This window comes from Pelophylax lessonae (genome assembly GCF_965119305.1).
Source record: "Pelophylax lessonae genome assembly, chromosome: 13".
Lineage (NCBI taxonomy): Eukaryota > Metazoa > Chordata > Amphibia > Anura > Ranidae > Pelophylax > Pelophylax lessonae.
Window position 1 is genome coordinate 7,394,160 of NC_138780.1, and position 26,740 is coordinate 7,420,899.

Genomic DNA, 26,740 nt, shown 5'->3' on the forward strand with positions numbered 1-26,740 from the left:
GTAATAAGTATACTTAGGTATGCTATGGTCAGCCCATGCATAGGGTAGTTGTTTTGTTAAGTGTTGTTCGAATAGATTGGTAGACACCTAGGTCTAGTATTGTGCACTTTGTGAAATTCACTTTGTAATAGGAAATCACGCTAAAACTGGTTCAAATTTTCTATTTTTTTAATATTTATTTATTTTTTTAAACTGGTTAGAATTTGGTGGGCTGCAGGTAGTGATATCAGGGGTTTGGTGAGTAGAAGGATTACATTATCTGCAAACAAATTGATGACATGGGAGGTGGTGCGTGTGTAAAACCCTTTTGCATTGCCAAACTAACCTTCTGAGCAATGTCAAGAGGGAATGTAATAGTCTAGGTTTTAGGGGAACCGGTAAAGTGCGAAACATGTACAGAATTTTGGGTAGAATTAACATTATATAAGTGGCCATTCTGCCCGCCCACGTGAGCTCGAAATTGGATAGTCGGTGGAGCTCTTTGTCAATGTCTTCTATAAGAGGTTTGTAATTGGTTTATGCTAAGGCAGAAGTAGATCATGTAATAAGTATACTTAGGTATGGTATGCTATTGTCAGCCCATGCATAGGGTAGTTGTTTTGTTAAGTGTTGTCGAATAGATTGGTAGACACTTAGGTCTAGTATTGTGGACTTTGTGAAATTCACTTTGTAATAGGAAATCCCACTAAAACTGGTTAGAATTTGGTGGGCTGCAGGTAGTGATATCAGGGGTTTGGTGAGTAGAAGGATTACATTATCTGCAAACAAATTGATGACATGGGAGGTGGTGCGTGTGCAAAACCCTGAGATTAGGCCTGGGAGTGGATTGCTTCTGCAAGAGGTTCAGTCATTAGATTGGATATTGATGGGGAATAAGGGCATCCCTGGCGCTTGCCATTCGATATTTATAAGTGATTTCGACAAAATTTTCACCATTTCTTTAAGTGTTTGAAGTTCAAATAAGCACAGGGTCAAGATTACCTGAATTTTGTTGGCGACTTAATAAAGATAATTTTCTCCTCTTTGCAAACAGCAAGATGATAACAAGCAACAGCATTAAAGCTAAAACTCCGAGTACCATCCATATGATATTGATTCCTGAAACTGAAGAATTAGTTGTAACTTATTATTAATATCTGAATGACAAATCACAAGAAATCAATGATCTTTGCAATAACCATAAATAAAAATTTACCCACAGACGCAATTCCAAATAGCTCTGGATGAAATTCTAAGAACCCTTAACATATTCTTCCTACACCAGAATTGAGTGCATATAGGTATGATTATTATTATACAGGATTTTTATAGCGCCAACAGTTTGCACAGCGTTTTACAACATTAGGGCAGACAGTAGAGTTACAATACAACTCAATACAGGAGGAATCAGAGGACCCTGCTCATTAAAGCTTGCAATCAAAGAGGGTCACGTGATACAAAAGGTAATAACTGTGGGGCATGAGCTGATGAATAAAATAAAAGTACAGTTGTTAGGTGGAGGCAGGATAGGCTTCTCTGAAGAGAAATGTTTACAGGGATTGTCTAAAAGTGGGTAGAGTTGGAGATAGTCAGACAGATTGGGGTAGGGAATTCCAAAGGATGGGAGAGGCTCGGGAGAAGTCCTAGGCGAGTGTAGGAGGAGGTGACGAGGTACCTAGAGAGCAGGAGGTCTTAGGAGGGATGAAGAGGACCATGTGGTTGGTATTTTGAGACAAGGTTAGTGATGTAGCTGGAGATAGAGTTGTGAATGGCTTTATAAGTTATTGTTACTATTTTGACTTTAATAGTTGGGTGAGTGGCAGCCAATGGAGGGATTGGCAGAGAGGGGTAGCAGACAGTGAGCGGTTTGTAAGGTGGATTAGTTTAGCGGCAGTATTCATGATGGACTGAAGGGGGGGGGATAACCTATTCAAAGGTAATCCAATGAAGAGGGAGTTGCAGTAGTTGAGGCAAGAGATAGCCAGGGAGTGGATTAGGAGCTTTTTGATTTCATTAGGAGGGGACGTATTTTGGAGATGTTGCGGAGGCTGAGGTGGCATGCTTTGGAAAGTAATTGGATGTGGGGCCGAAAGGAGAGTTCAGAGTCAAGGATGACACCAAGCACTCTGGCATGTGGGGATGGGAGGATGGTTGTGACATTACTCTTGACAGAGAAGTCAGGGGAAGAGGCACGTGGGGGAGGAAATATTATGAGCTTGGTTTTGGACAAGTTGAGTTTGAGGAAGTGGTGTGACATCCAGACAGATATGTCTGTTGGTAAATTAGTGATGCGTGAGGAGACTGATGGAGTGAGCTTGAGGGGTAGAGAGGTAGATCTGGCTATCTTCAGCATAGAAATGATATTGAAAGCCATGGGAGACTATCAGCTAACCCAGGGAGGAGGTCTAGATTGAAATTGGAGAGGTCCAAGAACAGAACCTTGGGGGACCCCGACGGAGAAAAAAAGAGGAGTGGAGGAAGTAGAATTTCAAGTGGCACAGAACGTGCTGTGGGATAGGTAGGATGATAGCCAGAGAAGAGCACAGACAAGGAGACCAATGGAGTAACATTTTTTGAGGTCCAAAAGGTCCAGAAATAGGAGTACAGAATGGTGTCCACTGCTTTTTGCTGTTAGTAAGTAATTTGTGAGTTTTAACGAGCAGTTTCCTTTGAGCGTTGAGGGCGAAATCCAGGCTGAAGGGGATCAAGAAGGTTATTCCTAATGAGGTGGTCACTCAGTTGGTTGTGGACCTGGCGTTTAAGGAGTTTACAGATAAAGAGGAACAAAGGGATAGGGCGTAGATTGGTAAAGCAGAGTTCCGGCCTCAAACTAAAAATACCCCAATATTTTTAGTACTTTTTTAACTAAAAATACCCCAATAATACTAATCCATCGCCCTTTACAGAACCGCTATTCTCATACTTACAAGGTGTACGGTATTGGATTTTAGTCAAAATCTTACTTTTAAAAACGCTGTCTGGGCGCGGCCATCTTGGATGTGGGCGTCTGAAGCCGCAGTGTAATTTGCTGCGTCCTTCTTCCTGATTCCAGGGAGAGTTCTGGGAGTTCTTCCTGATTCCAGCCTCCTGGGAGTGATGACAAACAGCTCCCAGGATGCAATGCAAAGGCGGAAGTGATGTCGGTGGCCGCGGCCTCAGAGGGGGGAGAAGGAGGAAGTACAATAAAAATGCCCTGAAAATAAGGTAAGGGACCCCCAAAAAAATTGAAAATGCCCAATTGTTGATCAGCATAGCGAGCACTCCAGGAATCACTAAAGTTGCAAAATAGGCCGGAACTACATTTTAAGATTGGTAGGGTCCTAGGACTGCTTTTTAAGTATGGGAGTGACCAGTGGATGTTTTAGAGAGTTGGGGAAGATGCCAGAAGAGAGGGAGAGATTTTAGATGTGGGTTAGAGAGTGTAGGATAGAGTTTGAGTGTGACCGTAGTATATAAGAGGGAACAGGGTCAAGGGGGCAGGTAATTAGGTGGGCGTTAGAAATGAGTTTAGCAACCTCATCTATAGTAGCAGGGTTGAATAAGGGGAGTGTTGATTGTACCTATTGACATGGGGTGTTAAGTGGGGGAGATACCTGTAGAACGGAGATTTCATCACAAATTGAATCAATCTTATTTTTGAAGTGATTATCAATCTCCTGGGCAGTGAGTGAGTTAGTGGGTGGAGGCAGTGGAATATAAAGTAGAGAGTTAAAGGTAGAGAAGAGTTGACGGGGACTGGATGAGAAGGTGTTTATGAGAGTGATAAAATAGGTCTATTTGGCAGTGTGGAGGCAAGAATTGTATTTTTGGAGGGCAGATTTATATTGGTTAAAATCTCTGAGACTTATGTCTTACGCCACAGATGCTCAAGATTGCAGCTACATTTTTTGAGACTTCTAGTGTCATCTGTTGCCAAGGTTGTAGGGGTCGAGGCCTGATTCTGTGTGTAGTGAGGGGGCAAGCTCGTCCAGGGTGAAGGACAGGGATCTATTGTAGACAAAAGTGGCTATATTGGGGCAGGACAGGGGTGAGATTTTGCCAAAGAGGTGGTCAGTAGCAGAATTGAGAAGAGAAGGGTTGAAGTGGCGAAGGTTTCTACAGGTGATTGTTAGGCCATTGGGGGGTAAAGATGGTGGAAGACAGGGAAATAGAGAAACTAATAAGGTGGGGATCAGAGAGAGGAAAAGGATTGTTTGAGAGGTTGCACGGAGTGCATAGGTAGGAGAATACAAGGTCAAGGGTGTTGCCATCAGAGTGAATAGAAGCCTGTACCCATTGCTTCAGGTCGAATGAGGAGGTTAGACTAAAAATTTTAGAAGTAGCTGGGGTGTTCACATTATAAGGAATGTTGAGGTCGCCGAGAAGGAAGGAAAACTTTTCTCGAATGAATGGAATTCTAGCTGTGAATCTGGTTTTTATTAAGGAAAAAAAAAAATAGTTTCTTAGGAATGATTACATTGTGTACAAAAGTTTAAACTTGAGTAAAACCAAGCAACTAAGTATGTACCGTATTTTCCGCGGTTGTATGGCCAGCTTAACTATCTACAGTACTGCATATTGGCTAGACTACTCAAACAAGACAAAAATACTTTATCTGTTTTCATGAATGTGGACTCACCAAGGGTATGGCTTTCCAGGATTTGGCTGATCTGAAATGTCTCCACAATATAGAAAGTCTTATTGCCTGCTAAGTTGGTGCTGACCTTACAACTATAATTTCCTGCATGATGGCTTTGGAGGGATTCAATGTATAGAACTTTGCCATTGTCTCGTAGTTGGTAGACTTCAGAGTCCTGGTCTACCACCGTCTCATCGTGCCACCACTGGAATACGGGGGACATTCCTTTCTTTATGGAGCAATTCAATGTCAAAGATTCTCCATATACAAAATCCTTATTGCCTTCATCCACGGTGATAGTTAAACCTGTAAAATTAGAAACAAAATGAAATATTTTAATAAAAAAAGGACATAAAATCGATATCTTGGTTGTGAAATGACAACTGTGATGTGTTATTTTGCAGGAAATTTTACACTTTTAAAACTGGTGCTAAATTTGGTTGTTTTTGCATCATTCCAAAAGTAAGTGAAATTATTTCTATTGGCTTTCTGGCTAAATCATATCATACACAATGTGAAACAAAAAGGGTGAAGATAACATAATAGATAGCAGAGCTTGCACTCACTTTGTACGAGGATGTAGATGTTGGTGCTGCTTTTTCTAACATTCCCATCCTGGGATTGTGCAGAACACTGATAGCTTCCCGTGTTCTCTTCTTTGGCTTTATCAATCACATAAATGTTGTTTATACCAGCACTGCTCTTTATAATTTGAGAGTCTTTATAAAACAAATATTTGAGGCTGGTGCTTTCTTTGGGAACTGTCGCACACTCCAATGTCACCCGCTGGCCTTCTTTCACAAAGGGTGATGGATCAGCTCTGATTTCTGGTGATGTGAACAACTCTAGAACACATTTGAACAATGAAATAAGTATAAAATATATTTACATGACAATATGACATTCTTACACCACCATATGGGCTTCCAAACTTCCTATCTATTTGCAGTGGTGACTTTATATTAATGGTGTGCATCCGAGAGTACTCTAAGAACTCAGTAAGGTTATATCTAGACCAGGGCTTCCCAAACCTTTTTGGGCCGAGACCCACTTCTGAATATAGTTATTTTTCGGGACCCACTTGCTTGTAATTGAATATTCTATAGCGCTACGGAATTTGTTGGCGCTATATAAATGCAATTATTAATAATAATAATGCATATTTTAAAGGGAGGGGGATGTTAAATTAGAAATATCAATCAATTTATTTTTGAATACACTTAATATTTAAATAAATATAAGGCTATATGGCACTCACCCTCCTTCCTCTCCCAGCGGTCCAGAGTGAAGGTAAAGCCCCTGTTTGCCCTCTTCAGGGCCCAGCACACCTCACCCAGAGTCTCCATGATGAGGAGCTCTATGCTGGTCTTGGTTTCCTGGCTCTTCTCCTTCAGATCCTCTACTGGGGTCACAGAAGCTGCCATGAACTCCTGACACCGCCAGGCCACCTGGTCCTCCTATGACACCAAGGCTGCTGTCTCTGTCCGCTATAGCTGAGAGAATCCCGCCGCCAGTCTAGCCACCACTGCTGCTGCCAGCAGGACCAAGGAGCTGGCTCTGCACCCCATGAACATAGCCTACATAACAGCCCACACACTTACTCACTGATGCAAGTATCCTCCTCGTGGGAACTGCAGACCAGCCTCCATTAACTGCATGGGTGGGGTCCTGAATCCATCGCAATTTGACTGCTCTGGCTCTCTGTAATTTGCGCGGTGTAATGTTCCGGTACCTTTGGTTCCCTAAATTACACTTTCCACAAGTGTATGCGCCCCACCATTTACTTTTGGAAAGGTGCGCATACACCTTTAAGACTGGAGCTGTCATCACCCAGCGCCGGACTAGATGGCTATTTAAAGCGCCGGTTCTCACTCACATGTGTTCGTTCAAACACCCTTACCTGGATGCTAACCTTGCTTGAAGCTTCCATGCTTGCAAGCTCACCCCGCTGACGGAACCTCGCTGCGCTGATCCCTGTATCCCGCTACTGGATCATCCGCCTCTCCTGAACCACCCTTCGGCTGTATCGCTAATAGTGCTAAGTACCCCGCAGGGGAATTCTCTATAAACTTATACTAAGCTTACACTATCTAGCTCTGCATAGTAAAGACTGTTTATCACATCTGCATAACTAGATTGCTAGCTCTTGAGGCTACTGCTACTTTCCTGCACTGGGTTGATCACTCTTGTATGTCCACCTGCTACTCTGTCATCTGCTACCATACATGACTGCTAAACCTTCCTGCATCCATCTGCTACTGTCTCACCTTCAAGTGTCTATCACCTACCACCTTCACTCAACCTATCCCTCAAACCCTCATCATTGTGTTACCACATACATAAAGTCACACTAGGAACCAGCTTGCTAATTGTGTGTATTTACTGGCTGAAATAAGACCTTCCACACATGATGAGTCATTGAGGTTGGGAATGGTATCTCAGCATATCTCTTACATGACTACTGACGTGGAACTATTACTGCAGCTGAAAATCCACACCATATAAGAAACGCAGAAGCATTACACGCGGGCTCGCACAGCACAATTTAAGCAGGCCCGCTCTCAGTGATTTCCGGCTCATCGCGACCCACTCAAATGCAGCTCGCGACCCACCAGTGGGTCCCGACCCACAGTTTGGGAACTCCTGATCTAGACCACTGTTCCTGATCTTTGCTGACAGTATTATGACAGGAAATGTACCGGAGGATTGGAGGAAGGCTAACATGATACCGATATTCAAAAAAGGGCAGAGGCATGTCCCGGGAAATTATGTGTAAGGTATTGCACTTGGGGACTAAAAACATAAATGCAAGATACCCATTAGGGGGGAGGGGAACTTCTGGGAGAATCAAGGATGGAGAAAGATCTGGGAGTCTTAGTAGAAGATAGACTAAGCAATAGCATGCAATGTCAAGCGGCAGCTGCCAAAGCCGGCAGAATATTAGCATGCATAAAGAAAGGGATGTATTCCAGAGATAAGACTATAATCCTTCCACTTTATAAAACTCTGGTCCGACCTCATCTGGAGTATTCTGTCCAGTTCTGGTCGCCAATCCTCAGAAAGGATGTGCTGGAACTGGAAAGAGTCCAAAGAAGGGAAACTAAGCTAATTAGGGGATTGGAGGACCTGAATTATGAAGAGCGTTTACAAGCGCTCGATTTATTCTCCCTAGAGAAGAGACGCCTGAGAGGGGAAATGATACTGGTACAAATACCTCAACGGTGATCTCAGCATAGAAAAAAAACTATTCAGTTGCAAGGAGTGCAAGAGGACACGAGGCCATACAATGCGATTAGAGGAGAAGCGATTGAACCTCAGGCTACGCAGGGTTTTTTTTACAGTAAGGGCTACAAGATTGTGGAACTCTCTACCACAAATGGTGGTAACTGCGGGGAGTATGGCTACTTTTAAAAGACTCTTGGACAATGGACATACATCTCCAAGATCAAAACATTCAGGGGTATGAGAAATTAATACGTCCGCACACACCTACACAGGTTGAACTGGATGGACTATTGTCTTTATTCAACCTCAACTACTATGTAACTATGTATGTAACTAGTAAAATAAATACATAAATAAAAATGACCCCCTCGCCTGTTGACGCGATACATTTTGAACAAACCAATCAATATACACTTGTTGGGATTTTTTTTTTTTTACCAAAAATATGTGGCAGAATACATATTGGCCTAAAATGATAAAAAAAAAAATAGATTTTTAATTTTTTAAATTGGAGAATGTTATATAGCAGAAAGTAAAAAATATTGTTTTTTTTTTTTTTCAGAATAATTTTTTTTGTTTATAGCGCAAAAAATAAAAAAAAATCGCAGAGGTGATGAAATACCACCAAACTCTATTTGTGGGAAAAATGTTATGTGGGTACAGCGTCGCACAACCGCGCAATTGTCAGTTAAATTAATGCAGTGTCGAATCTCAAAAAATGGCCTGGTCATTAAGGGGGGTAAAACCTTCTGGCCCAGAAGTGGTAATAGGGAGTACAGGAGGAAGATATCCTAGCAGAAGGAAGTTTAAGAGATAGGGGTTCAGCACTGAAGTGAAAATACCATAAGAGAGTATCGGAGCTTGCACTCACTTTGTACGAGGATGTGGACTTCAGTGCTGTTTTTTCGAACCTTTCCACCCCAGGATTGTACAGAACACTGATATCTTCCTGTGTGCTTTTCTCCAGCTTTACCAATCACATAACTGGTCTTCCTATCAGTACTTTGGATAATCTGAGAGTCTTTATAAAATGTATAGAAGAGGTTGGCACTTCGATCAGGATTGGTCAAACAAACCAATGTCACCTTCTGGCCCTCATTCACAGGGAGTGATGGATCAACTCTTATTTCTGGTGACGGGAACAACTCTAGAACAAATATTAACAATTAATAAGGTTTAAAGACTTACATGAAAATCTGGGATTGTAACCAACATTTTTTGGGGAGTTATTAAAACATTTTTTTAAAAATCCTAGTTTTGTAAAAAGTCTTTCCGGGGAATAATCCCTAAAAAATGTCAGGAAGTAGAGAGTCCAACCTTAAAAGAATGGTGTAGTAGAATTACCACTTTTATAATATGGAATATTTTGGTAGTAGACAAGGGGAATCTTCAATATATTGGATTCAAAAAATGGGAAAAGTGGGAGGAGTTTTAAAAAATCTAGAAGATGTGCGTAAATTAATATTTTGGATCCATTGAAGATATAAAAATATTGAGGAAATTAGGAAAAGGATAGGAAGAGGCATTAAACTAAGTAAGGATAAACAAAGCAGAAGAGGGAGGGTAGGGGTAGGGAGGGAGGCTGGGAGGAGGGAGGGTTTTTTAATATTAACATGTATTTAAGAGTATTTTTCTTTTTTGTGATGTTACTTATATGGATTGAAAATGTAATACAATTTAAATAATTAAAAAAATAAAAAATAAAAATAATGAAAAAAATAAGTCTTTCTCTGCCCAATGGATTACTCAGCACTGAGACAATGGAGAACTTATAGAACTACCCTGAGATGCTGGACTTCTAGCCAGTGACGGGACAAGGCCATCTAGTGTCCAGGGTGAAGATGCCAAAAGGCCCCGTCCCCCCCAATGCATGATCATTGTGTGTCAGTAAAAATCCCCTCCACCCAAAATAAAATTGGAGCACTAATCTTCACACCTACCCCCTAAAGTGGGGTACACACTATAAGAACATCAGGCAAACAATGTTGAATATCAAGCCCATCCAATAGGGATGGGCTTGATATTCAAGTCGAACATAAGTTGAACACACTAACAAATGGGGCACTCGGCGGTGAGCACCCCATAATGCACTGAGCTGGTGCAGTGAATAAATTACTGATGATTGGCCAAAGCATGCACATGACCTGTATGCTTTGACCCAGGCATGTGCAACCTGCGGCCCAGGGGCCGCATGAGGCCCAGAACCTCAGGCAATGTGGCCCAATGCCCCCTGACAATAATTTTTTGCTGGGGAGGAAGGGAGGAAGGAAGTCAGGTCGGGGGCACGGCCACAGCAGCTTCCAACTAACGGTAAGCAGAGGCTGAGGGGAGGGGGGGGGTGGGAGGCGAGCATGTGCAGTGTTTCTGACTCCTACCACCATGACCACTTCAAACCACTGAAGTGGTCATGGTGGTTAGAGTGTTCCTTTATTGTCTCTCAGAAGAAGTAAACCTCTGTATACTGATTCCATTTAATTTGATCATCCTCTAGTTGTGTTAAATTAGTGCGGGGGGCGCAGCGGCATTTTATTACATGCCTTAACTATAGTGTATTTTTTATATGCGGCCCGAGAACATTTCTCTACACTCAATGTGGCCCAGAGAGGCCAAAAGGTTGGACACCCATGCTTTGACCAATCACAGCACAATGTCAGAGCCATGATTGGCTAAAGGCAGGGTGCCTTTACCCAATCATGGCTCAGGGGCTAAGTTCACGCACCACACTATATAAGGCTACTACTTACACAGCAGACGGGTATGGTGTATGACAATAGAGCTTAGGCAGGTAGTTAGTAGGGATGATCGAACGGTTCGGGTCGACCATTGGTTCGACCCGAACATTGGGTGTTCGAAATTCGGCCGAATTCTGAACTTTTTGCGGTAAAAGTTCGGAATTCAGTCACCAGAACCGCCCAAACTGCAATGGGTCAGGAAGTGGGCTTTAAAAGCCAGTGATTGGCCCAGAAACGTCAGTAAAAGCCAATAAAGGGGGCAGGAGTCTGCTAGGAACGTGATTGGAGTGACTATGGGGTCCAGAGGCCAATCAGGAGTGAATAAGCCCCCCAGTATATATTATAGCCCCGCCTAACCTCTAGCACTGTAATACAGAGGCTTTTGAAGAGAGTGGAAGCATTTGTGTTTCTCCTGCTGAATGGAGCTGTTCTTTTAGTGTGAGGAAAGGGATATGCAGTGTAGTTAGGGTACTATATACCACTATAGTTATATTCAATAATCTAGTTTCTGTAGGGATACTTTTAAGTGTTAGGGTGACCGGAGTTTAGGGTGACCTAACTCTGCCTGAAACAAAAATGCCCAGGTGTGAAAGAAGGGTAACACCATCCCCGCGCTACTGAAATTCTAAGAAAAATAATCTGTTTTTTTTTTTCTGGTTCTGGACATGCTAGAGAGCTGAAACTTCACAGGTACACTTTTTAGACCACCCAGACACTAAATCCAAAGAAATCTCATTTTTTTTCAATAATTTTTTCAATAATTGGCTCTCTATCAAAAACGACAATTTTTAAGAACTTTTTTTTGCCTGATTCATAGTCCCTAGGGCATGACCCAGAACCCTAGGCACTTTTTAGGGGCATTTATTAGGTTTTAGGGCTTCAAAATTGTGTTTTTTGATTCCCAAAGTTCGGGTCCCATTAATTTCAATGGGTTTCTGGAATCCGAACCGAACTTTCGAGAAATGCGGGTGTTCTGGTCAAACCGAACTTTTCAAAAGTTCGATCATCCCTAGTAGTTAGTGGATAGTGAGTTGAGTTAGTATAGTGCAGTCAGTGTAGTGTTCAGTTATACATGAAAGGTGTTCTGTTCAGGTGTCAGAACTAAGGGTGGGTTAGATGGTCAGTACAAAAATATAGGGATTCAAAAGTAAAAAGTAAACATAGCAATTTATTGTGAAATAGTATTATCTTGAGTACATTCCAGTACAGATATAGGCTCAGCCTTTTATATGTGACCAGTATAAACACAAAAAACATACATAAAAAAAAAACAAGACATACAACGTGAAACATTAAACATTTAACAAGGTACCGGCCGGTGCATAATATGACATCATTAGGGTATTTATAATCAAAATTAAATCATTCTGGCGGTGTACATCGTTTTTATATTCTCCTATGATGCGTGTCTGTGGACTTGTGGGGGAAGTTATTAATCAATAGTTTTTGGCTTGAAAAAGCAGGGTGGGTGGGGGTCCGGGGTGTTGGGTAGCTGGAGTAGCTCCTTCTCCACTTAGGGTATTTACACAATCCGAGGTTTTGGCAGTATTTTTTCTCCTTTACTCCGAGTCTATTCTATGACTCGTGGTTGGATCGGCAATTGCCTAGATTTCTAACTGCTTCCCTCTCAAGGTGTAAATGGAACGTCAGGTTTCAGCGGGTCATTGATTTGGGGATAGCTCGTATTTATGTTGGGTATGTCCTTATTGAGCTTATCGTTTTAGGAGGTTTTGCTGAGTGTATCTCCTTTTTATGTTTGCAGCATTGGTGGAGGGGTGTCAGGTGGTTTGAATGTCCCGCCGTTTCTCGGGGACTATGCAGAGTGTGTGTCTGTGTGGCTGTATTGCGGGATGCCTCAGTATTTGTCCCCGCCTCATCAGAGACACTCTGTCAGCCGAACGGCTGATTCTTCACCCCTCTTCCTGGACGGTTTTGTGTTTTCACTTACCTGACCTCCGACTCCTTGCCGCACTGCTCTGTCTTCTGTCCTCCGCTGAGATGCCGCTGAAGTGCCTGGTCCGTGCGTTGCTTCCGATCCTCCGACTCCGAGTAGCTCCCCTGCTGTCCACGTCTGTGACACTCGTTTGTTGCACTGGTCGGGAGTGATGACGTCAACGCGTTTCGCTTCTCCGATTGGCGTAGCTTCGTCTGGACGTAATCTAACCCGCCTCCTGTGCCCTTTTAAATACATGTCTTCACAGGTGATTGGGTTAAACATTGATTGAATACTCGGGGAGATTTTTTGTGTGAATCAAGGTTACACATCTGCTGATTTGTTAAAGGATTTTACACCTTCATATACTCAAAGGCATAGCATACTCAATTAGATGGTTTTGCAAACTTATTCAATTTTTACTAGCCATGTTTCTAAAGAGTCTCTGTTTGTTTTTAGTGAAAGTTCTTTTCCTCTTTCTCCTTGTCTTTATGGACGATATTGCTGCGTGTCTGTCCATGTATGGCAATTTTTAATTGTTTATTTTTTTATCGTTCCATACATAGTTTTTTTCCCCGGGCTTAAAAGGGGGACTTTGAGGAGAGGGGGGAGGGGGGGGGGGAAAGAACAAACACATACTTGAACATGACTGAGTATCAAGACTTATTGACAACAATGACACTAACTCATATACTGGTTTCTTTTGATAAAGAGGGGGAACATGTATATTTTTTATATTTAAATTTTATATTTAAATTTTTAATTATTATTGTTGTTCTAAGTTCTAGTTTTTGATGTGGGGATAGGTTTATGTTGGATTATTTGGTTCTGTTCTCTCTTTGTCGTGTATGGCTTACTTTGTTGGGATATGATTGTTTGACGCTTTATTCACAACATTCTCTGATGGGGGAAGTTTTTAATTTCCTCTTTCTTTTGATTTTGTTATGCTTTAGTGGTTCCTATCATCTTTCCAGAAACACCTGGAAGTTCATTTCTGTATTTAACCCATTGGGGGTAAGGCTATTTAAATTAAATATCCACCATTTTTCTTTTTGCAACAAAATTCGGTCGAAGTGGCCTCTTCTAGGTGAGATTTTTAGTTCGTAAATTGCTTTAATCTTTGTATCTTGTAAGTTTCCGTTATGGTACTGGGTGTAGTGCCTGGCTAGGGGTTTATCCGGATTCTTTTCCCGTATCTCTCTCATATGTTCTCCAATGCGTATTTTTAGTTGTCTCTTTGTTTTTCCAATGTAGTTTTTCTTGCATGGGCATGTTATCATGTAGATTACTTTTGTTGTCGCACAGTTTATTAAGTTGCGGATTTTATATTCTTTTTCCCCTGTGGCATCGTGGAAGGTGTCTGTCCTATCTATATATGGGCAGATTTGACATCTACCGCATGCGAACATGCCTTTACTTCTTGGGGTTCTCATTAGCCATGTATCATCCACTTCCTTTGAGAATTCGGATCTAGTTAGTATGTCTTTCAGATTTCTTGCTCGTTTTGCAACCATGTTTGGGTTGGGGCCTACTATCTCTTTTATGCTTGGTGTATTATTTAGGATGCCCCAGTGTTTCTTTAGGGTCTCACGTACCGCTTCCCATAGTGTTCAGTTATACCCCACTTTTATAATGTATAGATATGTTGTAGTCCTGGGTCCCCTCTTTGTGCTCCCCAAGTTTTGTGTGCCTGTCACTTATAGTTTGTGACAGTCTCATGCCAAGTTGACCAAGATTTCCCCATAGACACCAATGTTAAAGACAGGGAGCAGTGCCATGCCAAGCTGTCCAAGATTTCCCCATAGACGCCAAAGTTAAAAACAGGGAGCAGTGCCATGTCAAGCTGACCAATATTTCCCATAGATGCCAAAGAGCACTGAAAGCTGAAAATTTTTTATGCAGGAAGGGGGTGAAAGTGTCCTGTAATTAAGTGGTTAAGGGGAACCCTATGACAGAATTTAAAAGAAAAAGGGCATAGGGTTCCCCCCCCCCCCAAATACAGTATATACCAGGCCCTTATCCGAGCATGCAGCCTGACAGGCCAGGATAGGGGGGGAAGGAGTGAGCGCCCCCCCCTTGTGAACCATACCAGGCCGCTTGCCCTCGACATGGGGAGGGTGCTTTGGGGTGCCCCCCAAAGCACCTTGTCCCCGTGTTTTTTTGGGACAAGGACCTCTTCCCGAGAACCCTGGGCTGTTGTTGTGGGGGTCTGCGGGTGGGCGGCTTATCCAGATCCCGCCCCCCCTTATGTGAATGGGCATGGAGTACATCGTACCCCTACCCATTCACCAAAAAAGAGCACAAAAAAAATCCACTTTCTGACAAGTCCTTTATTCAAATAAAAATAAAAAAAGTGTCCCTCGATGTAAATCCATCGTCAATCACGCTGCCCGCCGCAGCCGAAAAATAGAAAAAAAAAATGAAAGACGCTTCTCCGAATGAGGCGCTTGAGCTGTGACAGCGCTTTTATAGACAAGGGGTGGGGCCACTTGATTATGTTACCCGGTGGCACCGCCTCTTCTGACGTCATGTGACAACCCCCTCTCCCATCACAACCCCCCCTCCAAAAACCCCCTCTCCTAGCACAAATCCCCCCCAATTCCCCCTTCCTAACACAAATCCACCCTCCTAGTATAAATCCCCCCTCCCTTCAAATCACCCATTCTAGCACAACCTCCCCAATCCCCACCCTGCCCTGGGCAGCCCCCCTCCTGCCCCCCTTGTCCGAGCCCTGCTGCTAGCTGTTTGATTTCACAAATCCCTCCAACCCTGCCCCCCTGGGCTAATAACCTTTGCCAGGTGTTTTTTCTCTGTTCAATGGATTACTCAGCACTGAAACAATGCAGAACTACCTTGACATCCTACTCAGTGACCGGACATGGCCAAACGGAGCCCTCCCCCCAAATGCATAAGCATTATAAGTCAGTAAAAACCCCTTACCCCCAAAATAATTACGAACAAATCTTCACAATTACCCCCTAAGCAAAATTCCCTTTGCAAGCCAAAATTCTTAAACAAAAATTACCCCTCTCCCCCCCTACAAATCCCCCTCTTTCAGTACATATCCCCCCCAGCTCAAATCCCCCCTTCTAGTACAAAAGTTCTACCCCTGTCAGGACAAATCTGATCATTGGAGGAGAGCGGGCTGAGCTCCCAGCATTGTTAGAGAACAATTTTAGGAATATGAAGTGTTGGGGTAACAAATAGAGTTGGGCTGAACATCCCTTGGTTCAGTTCGCGCCACAACTCTTGAATATTGCAAAAGTTCAGATCCAAATCCTATTAAAGTATATAAGACCCGAAATTAACAAATCAAAAGCCCCCAGTTTGAAGGCTTATATGCAAGTTATTGGCCATAAAAAGGGATATGGGGGTTGGGTACTGCCCTGGGGGACATGTATCAATGCAAGCGCCCCCCTCCTGAACCATACCAGGTCACATGCCGTCAACATGTGGGGGTGCTTTGGGGCAGGGGGGCCCCCCAAAGCACCTTGACCCCATGTTGATGGGGACAAGGCTCTCTTCCCCGCAACCCTGGGCTTTAACTTTACCAAGAGGGCCCCCAAATCCTGGCCTTCCCCCTATGTGAAGAAGTATCGGGTACATTGTAAAAAAAAATAAAAAAACAATGTCCCCTGATGTAGATCTATCATCAATCATGATGCCTGCCACACTGCCATATCCAAAAAAAAGAAAAAAAAAAAACTCTGCCCGCGACGAAAGCTAACCGCTGAATGCCTGCTTGGCCATTTGATAGTTCTTGAATAGGTAAGGGGCTGGGCCACCTGCTGACATCATCTGGTGGCACCGCCCCCCTTTTGAGACGTGATCAATGGATGCATGTTGGGTCGGTGACTATGTTACTATGTAACAGAGCCAAACAAAGACAATCTGAGCCAGGCAGTACCTCTAGAACTGAATGTATGTAATTGCAAGTTGTGCTGGGGTGTGCTAGATGTGCTGGTGGGGATCAATTGTTGCTGGGGGGTCAATTGTTGCTGGGAGGAGGCTACTGTTGAGTTAGAGGTCTATTGTTGCTTGCTGCTGGGCAACATATTGTTGTTGGGGGTGAATGTTTTGTTACTAGGGGTATTTCATTGCAGGGGGGTCTATTTTCATTGGGAGGGGATCTATTGTTGCTGGGAGGGAGCTACTGTTGAGGGAGAGGTCTATTGTTGCTGGCTGCTGGGAGACATATTGTTGTTGGGGGTGAATGTTTTGTTACTGGGGGGTTTTTCATTGCACGGGGGTCTATAGTTGTTGGGAGGGGATCTATTGTTGCTGGGAGGGAGCTACTGTTGAGGGAGAGGTCTATTGTTGCTGGCTGCTTAGATACGTATTGTTGTCGGGTGAATGTTTTGTTACTGGGGGGTATTTATTTGCAGGGGGGTCTATTGTTGTTGGGAGGGGATCTATTAATGCTGGGATGGAGCTACTGTTGAGGGAGGGATCTATTGTTGCTGGCTGCTGGAGGTATAATGTTGCTGGGGTTGATCTATTTTTACTGGGGGGAGGGGGTATTTCACTGCGGGAAGGTGTCTATTGTTGCTGGGGGGGGTGTTTCATTGCAGGGGTGTCTTTGTTGCTGGGGGATCTATTGTTGTTTGATGCAGGGGATCTATTTTATTGTTTTCCCACAGACATTTCCACAGAAATTACCTAGTGCCACAAGATATTACTTGGCTCTGTATTCTCTAAAAGGGGCACTGGGAGTTGGGTAGGTGGTAGCAGTGCTGGGACAAGGTCACCCAGTGCCCAGGGCAAAAATGCCAAACTGTGCCCCCCCCTTCACTTAGGGTAAGGGTCAGGGTGCTCCCATCCTTACAATAAACCATTGCGCCCAGGGTAGCCGTCCCTCCTGCCCACCTCTTGTCCCGGCTCTGGGTGGTAGAACCAAGAGACGGTGCTCTTCGGTGGGTAGGCGGTGGAGATAAAAGGCAGGCAATAGAAACCTCCATATACTAACTGTGAGGGCTGCACTGGGTGGGCCCTATCACAGGGACAGTGGGAATCTAAATAGGGTTTAGCACTTGGGACACCTTGCTGGTGGAGACTAGGGATGATCGAACTTTTCAAAAGTTCGGTTTGGCCAGAACATCTGAACTTCCCGAAAGTTCGGCCCGGATTTCAGAACCCCATTGAAATCAATGAGACCCGAACTTCGGTAATCAAAAAACACCATTTTGAAGCCCTAAAACCCAATAAATGCCCCTAAAAAGTGCCTAGGGGTCTGGGTCATGCCCCAGGGACTATTAATCACACAAAAAAAAGTTCTTAAAAATTGTCATTTTTGATAGAGAGACAATTATTGAAAAAAAAAAAATGAGATTTTTTGATTTTGACTTTGGATTTAATGTCTGGGGCGTCTAAAAAGTGTACCTGTGAAGTTTCAGCTCTGTAGCATGTCCAGAACCAGAAACAAAATATCATTTTTATTAGAATTAATATAGAACAAGGATATGGCTCCGCTATTTTTATACCTTGTCGGTTTAGTAGCAAGCGTTTTTTTGGGCATTTTTTGGGGTCTTTTGAGGCAGGTAAAACATCCAAAGACCCAAAAAAAATGCCCAAAAAAAAAACGCCTGCTGCAAAAACAGACCTGGGCGTTTTTGTAGCTGGCGTTTTTTTGGGCATTTTTTGGGGTCTTTGGAGGCAGGCAAAACATCTGAACTTGTGTATAGGGGTATATATACACACATACTTATATGTATATATACACCTAGACATATATAGGTGTGATAGTAGCAGGAATCTATGCTTGCGCTAATTAAATAATTAACACCAATATGGCTCCGCTCCTATCACACCTATATATGTGTAAGTGTAAAAATACATATAAGTATGTGTGTATATATACCCCTATACACAAGTTCAGATGTTTTGCCTGCCTCCAAAGACCCCAAAAAAAATGCCCAAAAAAACGCCTGCACCAAAAAAAAACGTCCAGGTGTCTTATTGCAGGCTTTTTTTGGGGCATTTTTTTGGGGTCTTTGGAGGCAGGCATGACATCTGAACTTGAGTATAGGGGTATATATACACACCTACACATATATAGGTGTGAAAGTAGCAGAACCCTATGCTTGCGCTAATTAAATAATTAACACCAATATGGCTCCACTCCTATCACACCTATATATGTGTAAGTGTATAAATACATATAAGTATGTGTGTATATATACCCCTATACACAAGTTCAGATGTCATGCCTGACTCCAAACTTGTCCTCAAAAAAGCCCTATAAACGCCTGCACCAAAAAGCAGGCTGACAGGCGAGAAGCCATATCGGTGCTCTGTAAGTGACCTAATAGAAACAAACTTGTTTCTATTGCGGTCACCCTGACATGGAAGGGTTTGGTCACCCTGCCATAGCAGTCAGAGTCAGTTCACCCTACACTATATTACGGTCACCCTGGCACTTAACACTTTCCCTACAGAAACTAAATTTTTGATTCTAACTAAAGTGGAAAATAGCACCCTAACTACACTAGATATCCGTTTCCTCACACTAATAAATGCTAAATGACACTTTTGAAGCAGAAGTAACAGAACTGCTTCCATTCTCTTCCATGTCCCTGTATTACAATGCTAGGAATTTGGCGGGGCTATCTTATATACTGGGGGGCGTATTCACTAATGATTGGCCTGTGGACCCCCTAGTCACTCCAATCACATTGCTAGCATTCTCCTGCCCCCTCAATTGGCTTTTACTAATGGTTCTGGTCCAATCACTGGCTTTTAAAGCCCATTTCCTGTCCCATTGCATTTTGGTCGGTTCTGGTTGCCGAATTCCGAACTTTTTCAGCAAAAAGTTCGGAATTCGTCCGAACCTCGAACAGCCAATGTTTGGGTCGAACCGATGGTCGACCCGAACCGTTCGATCATCCCTAGTGGAGACAAGAGTTGACTTGGAAGGAGGGGATACCTACACCTATTCTCCGAGAAACAAAATCCCTGATGGTACATATACAAACAATGAAGTGAAAATACCATAAGAGAGTACCAGAGCTTGCTCTCACTTTGTACGAGGATGTGGACTTCAGTGCTGTTTTTTCGAACCTTTCCATCCTGGGATTGTACAGAACATTGATATCTTCCTGTGTGCTCTTCTCCGGCTTTACCAATCACATAACTGACATAACTGGTCTTCCAATCACCACTTTGGATAATCTGAGAATCTTTATAAAATGTATAGAAGAGGTTGGTGGCACTTCGATCAGGATTGATCACACAAGCCAATGTCATCTGCTGGCCCTCATTCACAGCGAGTGATGGATCAACTAGTATTTCTGGTGATGGGAACAACTCTAGAACACATATTAACAATGAATCAGATTTTAAAAGACTTACATGAAAATGTGATATTGTAACAAAAACATTTTTAGTGAGTTAATTAAAAAAAAAAAATGTTTCAAAATGCTAGTTTTGGAAAAAGTCTTCCTCTGCCCAATGGATTACTCAGCACTGAGATGATGGAGAACAGATAGGACTACCCTGAGATCCTGGCCCACTAGCCAGTGACGGAACAAGGCCATCTAGTGCTCAGGGTGAAGATGTCAAAAGGCGCCGCCCCCCCCCCCCCCTGCTGGCATCTAGATTGTGGTCCCGCAAGCTGGACAATCTGTGTGCCGGGTGCAGCTGAGAGTGGCATTGTTACGCAAGTGACGGCAGGGTGTGAGATTGCCTGGTCCTTGGTCACGAGTTGGATGAGAAGACCAGGGGTCTGATAGAGATGACCTCTACAAATAAGCCAAACTGAGGTGAAACCTCAGAGGTGCATGGGTTAGGGTGAGGACTATGTCCGAAGCCTACTGCTTTGATAAAACTGAAAGGTGGGACTTTACAGAGGTGCGGTTTTGTCTTTTATTTTTGCCATATGTGCCAAGTGGGATGAGCTTCTGAAGCCTACACTCAGTGCGGAGGTGGGCAGGAAGAATATGCCCGGGACTTGGAGCAGTGCAGTCTTTTTGTTGTGTCTAGCCATGGATGAAGATCTGTTTCAGTGAGGCGACATATGTGTGAACACTCGGCATGAAGGGGTTGGTTAGAAAGGCAAAGGAGACGTTGAGTGATGCTACCATTGATAGTGGAGGAGTTCACGTTTCTTGGTGGAGTGATTAAAATAGAAAAAAACATCTTGTGAAAAGACAATCGCGGTGGAAGACGAATGGATCGCAGTTTTCAATTTTAGGAGACCCATTTTATTCTTTTTTATGTGTTCAAGTTTCTGTTGTTGTGAATTTTACTATCCACTGAGAGTCACATATTTTACGGGGGATTGTGTATACTAGAGCGTTGAATAACTTAGATACAAACTTTGTTGGAATTTGGAAATTTTGGTAATTGTGGCATCTGATTTGGGATTTTTTTTATCAGGGTGTGGGGTACAGTATCTCACTGTGACCTTAGGCTGTGTAATGACTCTCTGAGCCCAGGGGGTGTGTCTATGACAGCCTGGGCACACAGGAAGTAGATAGAATGATACTGGGAGTCATTCAACCCAAGAGAAGAACATGGACCAGCAATGGGGGAGGACATGGAGGTCCACACAAAGTTGAGGTAGGGTTCGATATATACAATGTGTCAATGGGGCCATTTTTATTTCTGGTGAAGAAAAGGACTCTGGAAGAGTGGAATAGAAATGGAATGCGTATGAATCCTGTTCCCCCATGAATATCAGTGGATGGAGGGGAAAACATTTATACAATGGTAAAGTAGTGATAGATGGCCGGATAGAACAGATAATGGTGGTGTCTTACATACTCACCATGTATCTGGATAGAGAACTCATCACTCATCTTCCTCACAGTGTCAGACGCCGTCCTCACTTCACAGGTATATTTCCCAGAATCCTCCAGCTGAGCTGACAGCACTCTGTATGTATTAGATGTACTGAATTCCCGCACAGTCCGTCTGTATGTATCAGATACATCGTATTCCTGCACAGTCCATCCATTTCTGTAGAAGGCAAAGTGCAGCTCTGTGCCTTCTCTGAGTGGGCTACATTTTGTAACACAGGTCAGGGTTACATCATCACCTTCTTGTACAAGGGAAGGATTGGTTTGTATTTTAGGAGTAGTCATCAGCTCTATAAATGATAGAAAACAAAATTAAAATTAATATGGACTCTATTGATCAAAAACTTGCTGGGCATTCACACATTTGTCACAAATAATCATTGCGCCTTGCCTAATATATTAATTTCCTATAACCATCAACTCCATCTAGTGGGCATAGTGCAGAATTTTCCTAAGTGAGGTGTTTCAGGAAAATACTGCATTTTGGCCATTAGAGGGAAATAGACAGTGATTATTTAAGATGGCTGGGAAAATGCTTGTAAAATTTGGACAATGTGGGCTATGTGGGACTTTAAGTGAGACACCAGCGGGTATGCCCAGTGTCTCTATCCCTGTATCGGAAAAAACAAATTGAAAAGGATTAAGAGAGGTGCATGGAAGCCAGCCAGCCCCCAGTCTGATGTACTCACACTCCAGTCTGCCACCAACCAAGTAGACCTGTCTCATGATATAAATAAAGAACAGGGGTTTAGTTGTTTAGATGTTGGAAGAGGCCATCCCAAAACTGTTCCCACAAACCGGGAGTATGAAATTGTCTTGATATGTTGATGCCTTAAGAGTTCCCTTCACTGGAACTAAGGGGCCAAGCCCAACCCCTGGAAAAACAACCCCCACACCATAATCTCCCCTCCACCAAATGATTTGGACCAGTGCACGAAGCAAGGTCCATAAAGACATGGATGAGTGAGTTTGTGGTAAGGGAACATAGACACACTCCTAAACCTTGTGGACGGCCTTCCCAGAAGAGTTGAAGCTGTTATAGCTGCAAAGGGTGGGCCAACTCAATATTGAACCCTACGGACTGAGACTGGGATGCCATTAAAGTTTACAGTATGTGAGTGTATAGGCAGGCATCCCAATACTTTTGGAATTATAGTGTTTTCCCCTACAATAAATAGTCAAAGCCATGATAATTCTCCAGTAATCTATCATGGCTGCCCATAACAACTTCCCATTATCAGGTAGAGATTTAGAGAACTGCAAATGACCGGAAATACAAGCCCAATACCCACATCCATTTAAATTTAGAGAAGAGAAAAGAAGACAGATCTCACTATGTGATTAGATAGGACCAAATAGTCACGGTGGGTCTGGTATTGTTGGACTTTAAAGGGTATGGATTTGCAGTGAGCACACATAGAATGTAAAATTCAAAATGTTATTGAAGTCTTAGATAAAAACATAGCATAGACTGCCATATATAAAAAAAAATCTAAAATCTACAAGGGACACAACTCTACTATAATGGTTCCTGAAGAAGCTATTTCTCATTTATCTATGAAACGTGTCGAACCATATAGAATGTCTTCTTTTAGCCCTTACGATGCCTACAGTCTGTAATTTTTTATATATGACAATCTATGCTATGTTTTTATCTAAGATTTCAATAACATTTTGAATTTTACATTCTATGTGTGCTCACTGTTAGCAAATCCATACCCTTTAAAGTCAAAAATACCAGACCCACTGTGACTATTTGGTCCTATCTAATCACACAGTGAGATCTGTCTTCTTTTAACTTCCCATAATCAATTAACTTTTTTCTCACTGACACCAATGATTTGGGCTAACCTTGTTCTCCCTGACCCAAACAATTTGGGGGGTAACTTTGCTTTCACTGACATCAATGATTTGGGTTAACCTTGCACCCACTGACACCAATAATTTGGGTTTAACCTTGCTCCAATTCACTCCAATGATTTGAGTTTACCTTGTTACTACTAACACCAACAATTTGGTAAACCTTGCTTCCACTGACGCCAACAATTTGGACTAACCTTGTTCCCACTGAAATCAAATATTTGGGGTAACCTTGCTTTGGCTGACAATAATTTGGGGTTAAGTTTGATCTCACCGACACAAATGATTCGGGCTAACCTTGCTCCCAATGACATCAATAATTTGGGCTAATGTTGCTCCTACTGGAACCACTGATTTGGGGCTAACCTTGCTCTTACTGACACCAATGATTTAGAGTCAACTTTGCCCCCACTTACACCAACAAGTTGGGCTAACTCTACTTCCACTAAACCAATAATTTTAGGTTAATATTGCTTCCAATGATCCCAACAATTTGGACTAACCTTACTTCCACTAAACCAATAATTTTAGGTTAATATTGCTTCCACTGATCCCAACAATTTGAGCTAACCCTACTTCCACTAAACCAATAATTTTAGGTTAATATTGCTTCCACTTAACCCAACAACTTGGGTTAACCTTGCTCTCACTGACACCACCAATTTGGGGTTAACCTTGCTCTTCCTGGCACCAATGATTTGGAATAACCATGCTCCCAATGAAACCAAGGATTTGGGTTAGCCTTGCTCCGACTGACTCTAACAATTTGGGGATAACCTTGCTCTCACTGACACCAATGATTTGGAATAACCTTGTTCCCAATGAAACCATGGATTTGGGTTAACCTTGCTCCCACTGACGTTAACAATTTGGGGAGAACCTTGCTCTCACCGACACCAATGATTTGGGTCAACCTCGCTAACACTGACACCAACAATTTGGGCGAACCTTGCTCCCACTAAAACCAATGATTTGGGGTTAACCTTGCTTTCACTGTTACCAATGATTAGAGGAGAACTTTGCTTCCAATGACACCAATGATTTGGGGTTATCCTTGCTTTTACTGACACCAACAGTTTGGACCAACCTTGCTCCCACTGACACCAACGATTTGCAGTTAATCCTGCTCTCACAGGCACCAACAGTTTGGGGTTAACCTTGATATCCAACTGACACCAATGAGTTTAGGGTAACCTTGCTCTCACCTACACCAATGGTTTTAGGCTAACCTTGCATCAACTGACACAAACCAATTAGGGTTAATGTTGCTTTTATTAACTCTACAATGAGGCCTATTTTGTCCCACTAATACAAAGAATATGGGAGTGTAAGCTCCTCTGGTACAGAGACTGATGTGACTGTGGGGGAGGGGACATTAGAGTGTAAGCTCCTCTGGTACAGAGACTGATGTGACTGGCTCAGTGTTCTCTGTACAGCACTGCGGTATATGTCAGAGCTATATAAATGTATAATAATAGTGTGTGACGGGGGGGGCGTGGCGACCGCCGGCGAACATGGCCGCATAGTTGCAGAGCTCCGCTCCGCTCAGGGACATATCGACTCACATTGGACCTCCCGCTAGTAAGCCTACGCTAGCCGCATCAGCTCCGCTACTGTTTCTGCCACCCCTGGAGATGCGCCGACGCCGAGCAGATCCCCCTCCGGTGAAGAAATTATCTGCCTTCTTCCCCCCTATGCAGCGTGGAAGAATCCAAGATGGTGCCGCTGCGGGGCTCCGTCCTCCGGCTCAGCACCCCGATCCATCCATTGACGGATCTCTCCTGAACCAGCGGCATCTACATAACCAGGCAAGTCCTCGATCTCCCTCTTCCTCCCCTCACTCTGAGCCATCCTCACCGACGTCCAGAAGCCTGGCCAAATCTATGCCGCGGTTTGAGGCCCTCCACCATGAAACATGCTCCACTGACATGGACATGGCGGCCCCCTCCCCAGACCCCTTCCAGGACTTTCCCATATCCAACCAGCCTCTGTCGGTGGCCTTAATGGTGGATATGCTGCGAACCCTGAGAACCTCCCTTCACGCGGACACCCAGTCCTGCCTCAGAGAATGCAGAGCAGGCATTGCACATTTAGGAGAAAGGGTTAATCAAGTCGAAGTACAAATGAGTGAGGTTACATCCTCATTCAACTCTCTTGTGGACTCTCACTCCTCTCATCAGGAGGTTATTTCATCTATGCAAGCCAAAATAGCAGACTTGGAGGACAGGTCCCGCAGGAATAACCTGAAGATCCGTGGAATTCCAGAGGAAGTTCAGCCAAAACAACTTCCCCATTTTGCCAAAGATCTTTTCCTGGCTGTTCTTCCATCCCTCTCCAATGCTGATTTAACTATTGATAGGATTCATCGGGTCCCTAAACCCTCTTTCCTACCTAAAGAAACCCCAGTGTTGTATTTCTCCGCATTCACTTTTATAAAGTTAAAGAAGACCTCCTCTCTGCCTTTCGTCAGAGAAAAGACCTTCCACCCTAGGCTGCCAACCTGCAAGTCCTGCCTGACCTTTCCCAATACACCCTCCAGAGACGTCGCAATCTCTCCCCCATCACAAAAGCCTTACGCAACCACAAGTTAATTTACCGTTGGAAATACCCGGCTAAGTTGGAAATTTCTAAAGACGAAAAAGAAAAGGGGTGTGTTGATCGCTATACGGGATACTGTAACCTTCTCTCTTACGGACTCCATCATAGATCCAGATGGTCGCTACATTATCTTGAAATGTATTATTAATAATCTACCACTTACTCTACTGTCTAGTGATGCTACTACATAAAAATGTAAAGTAAAGAAAAAAAATATCAAAAAACCTATTTGGACAGGGATTGAAAAACACAAATGAATATACAGTATACCTTGAACAGTAACATATGCCTCAGCAGATTTCCATCTATCCAATGCCAATTCAAGTCTAAAATATTTCTGACATGCGTATGTTCCAGTTGCAGCGGTGGTGACATGTGGAATCTGTAAGATGCCATCTGTGATACCCAGTTTCGTATCACCCTTGTAAAAGTAAGTCTCTTTATCAGTTTTGTATATGTTCCCACTGTGACATCTCAGACTCAGGAGATCGCCTTCTACCACGGCGGTTGGGGTCTGCAGGATTAAGTATTCTAGAAACCAACCAAAAAAATATTGTAAAAGAGATGTTATCGGATAACTGCACATTTAATAATCAAGCGGTGATTGCAGTCATTGGGGTCGCTATGGGGGTGCAGTGGATGCGGATAGCACCGGGGGGGGGGGGGGGGCATTCACCAGTGGGGTGACATCATCAAGTAGCACTGTGGCAGGGGGGAAAGCCGTGCCAATGCGCTAGTCTGCTTAGTGCCCTACTGCCTGTCCTGCTGTCGTGGGACATAGCACTGTGGCAGGCTAGCGAAGGGGGGGGGGGGCGCGATTAGGGGTTGGGGGGTGTTAGGCTAGGGGAGGGGGAAGGGCTGACAGGGAATGAACTGGGTGATTGGGAGTGCAGTATTTAAAAAAACATAGGTTTGCCCTCGGACTTTAAATGAGGTGCAACACATATAGCCACTAAATGCATGATGTACACATTTATTCATGAAAAATTACTCAAATTCT

At 43.3% G+C, this 26,740-nt stretch overlaps 1 protein-coding gene across 1 annotated transcript in view; it reads right to left on the reverse strand.

Moving 5' to 3' along the window:
- The window catches only part of LOC309569900 (sialoadhesin-like), a gene marked incomplete at both ends in the record, with an annotated part of 435,740 nt that overhangs the window by 12,732 nt on the left and 396,268 nt on the right, over positions 1-26,740 (reverse strand). Inside the window, 3 exons of the mRNA XM_082275891.1 lie at positions 4,598-4,903; positions 5,164-5,442; positions 8,694-8,969. Coding sequence (XP_082132017.1) covers positions 4,598-4,903; positions 5,164-5,442; positions 8,694-8,969 — 861 coding nt within the window. The remainder of the gene's footprint in view (positions 1-4,597; positions 4,904-5,163; positions 5,443-8,693; positions 8,970-26,740) is intronic.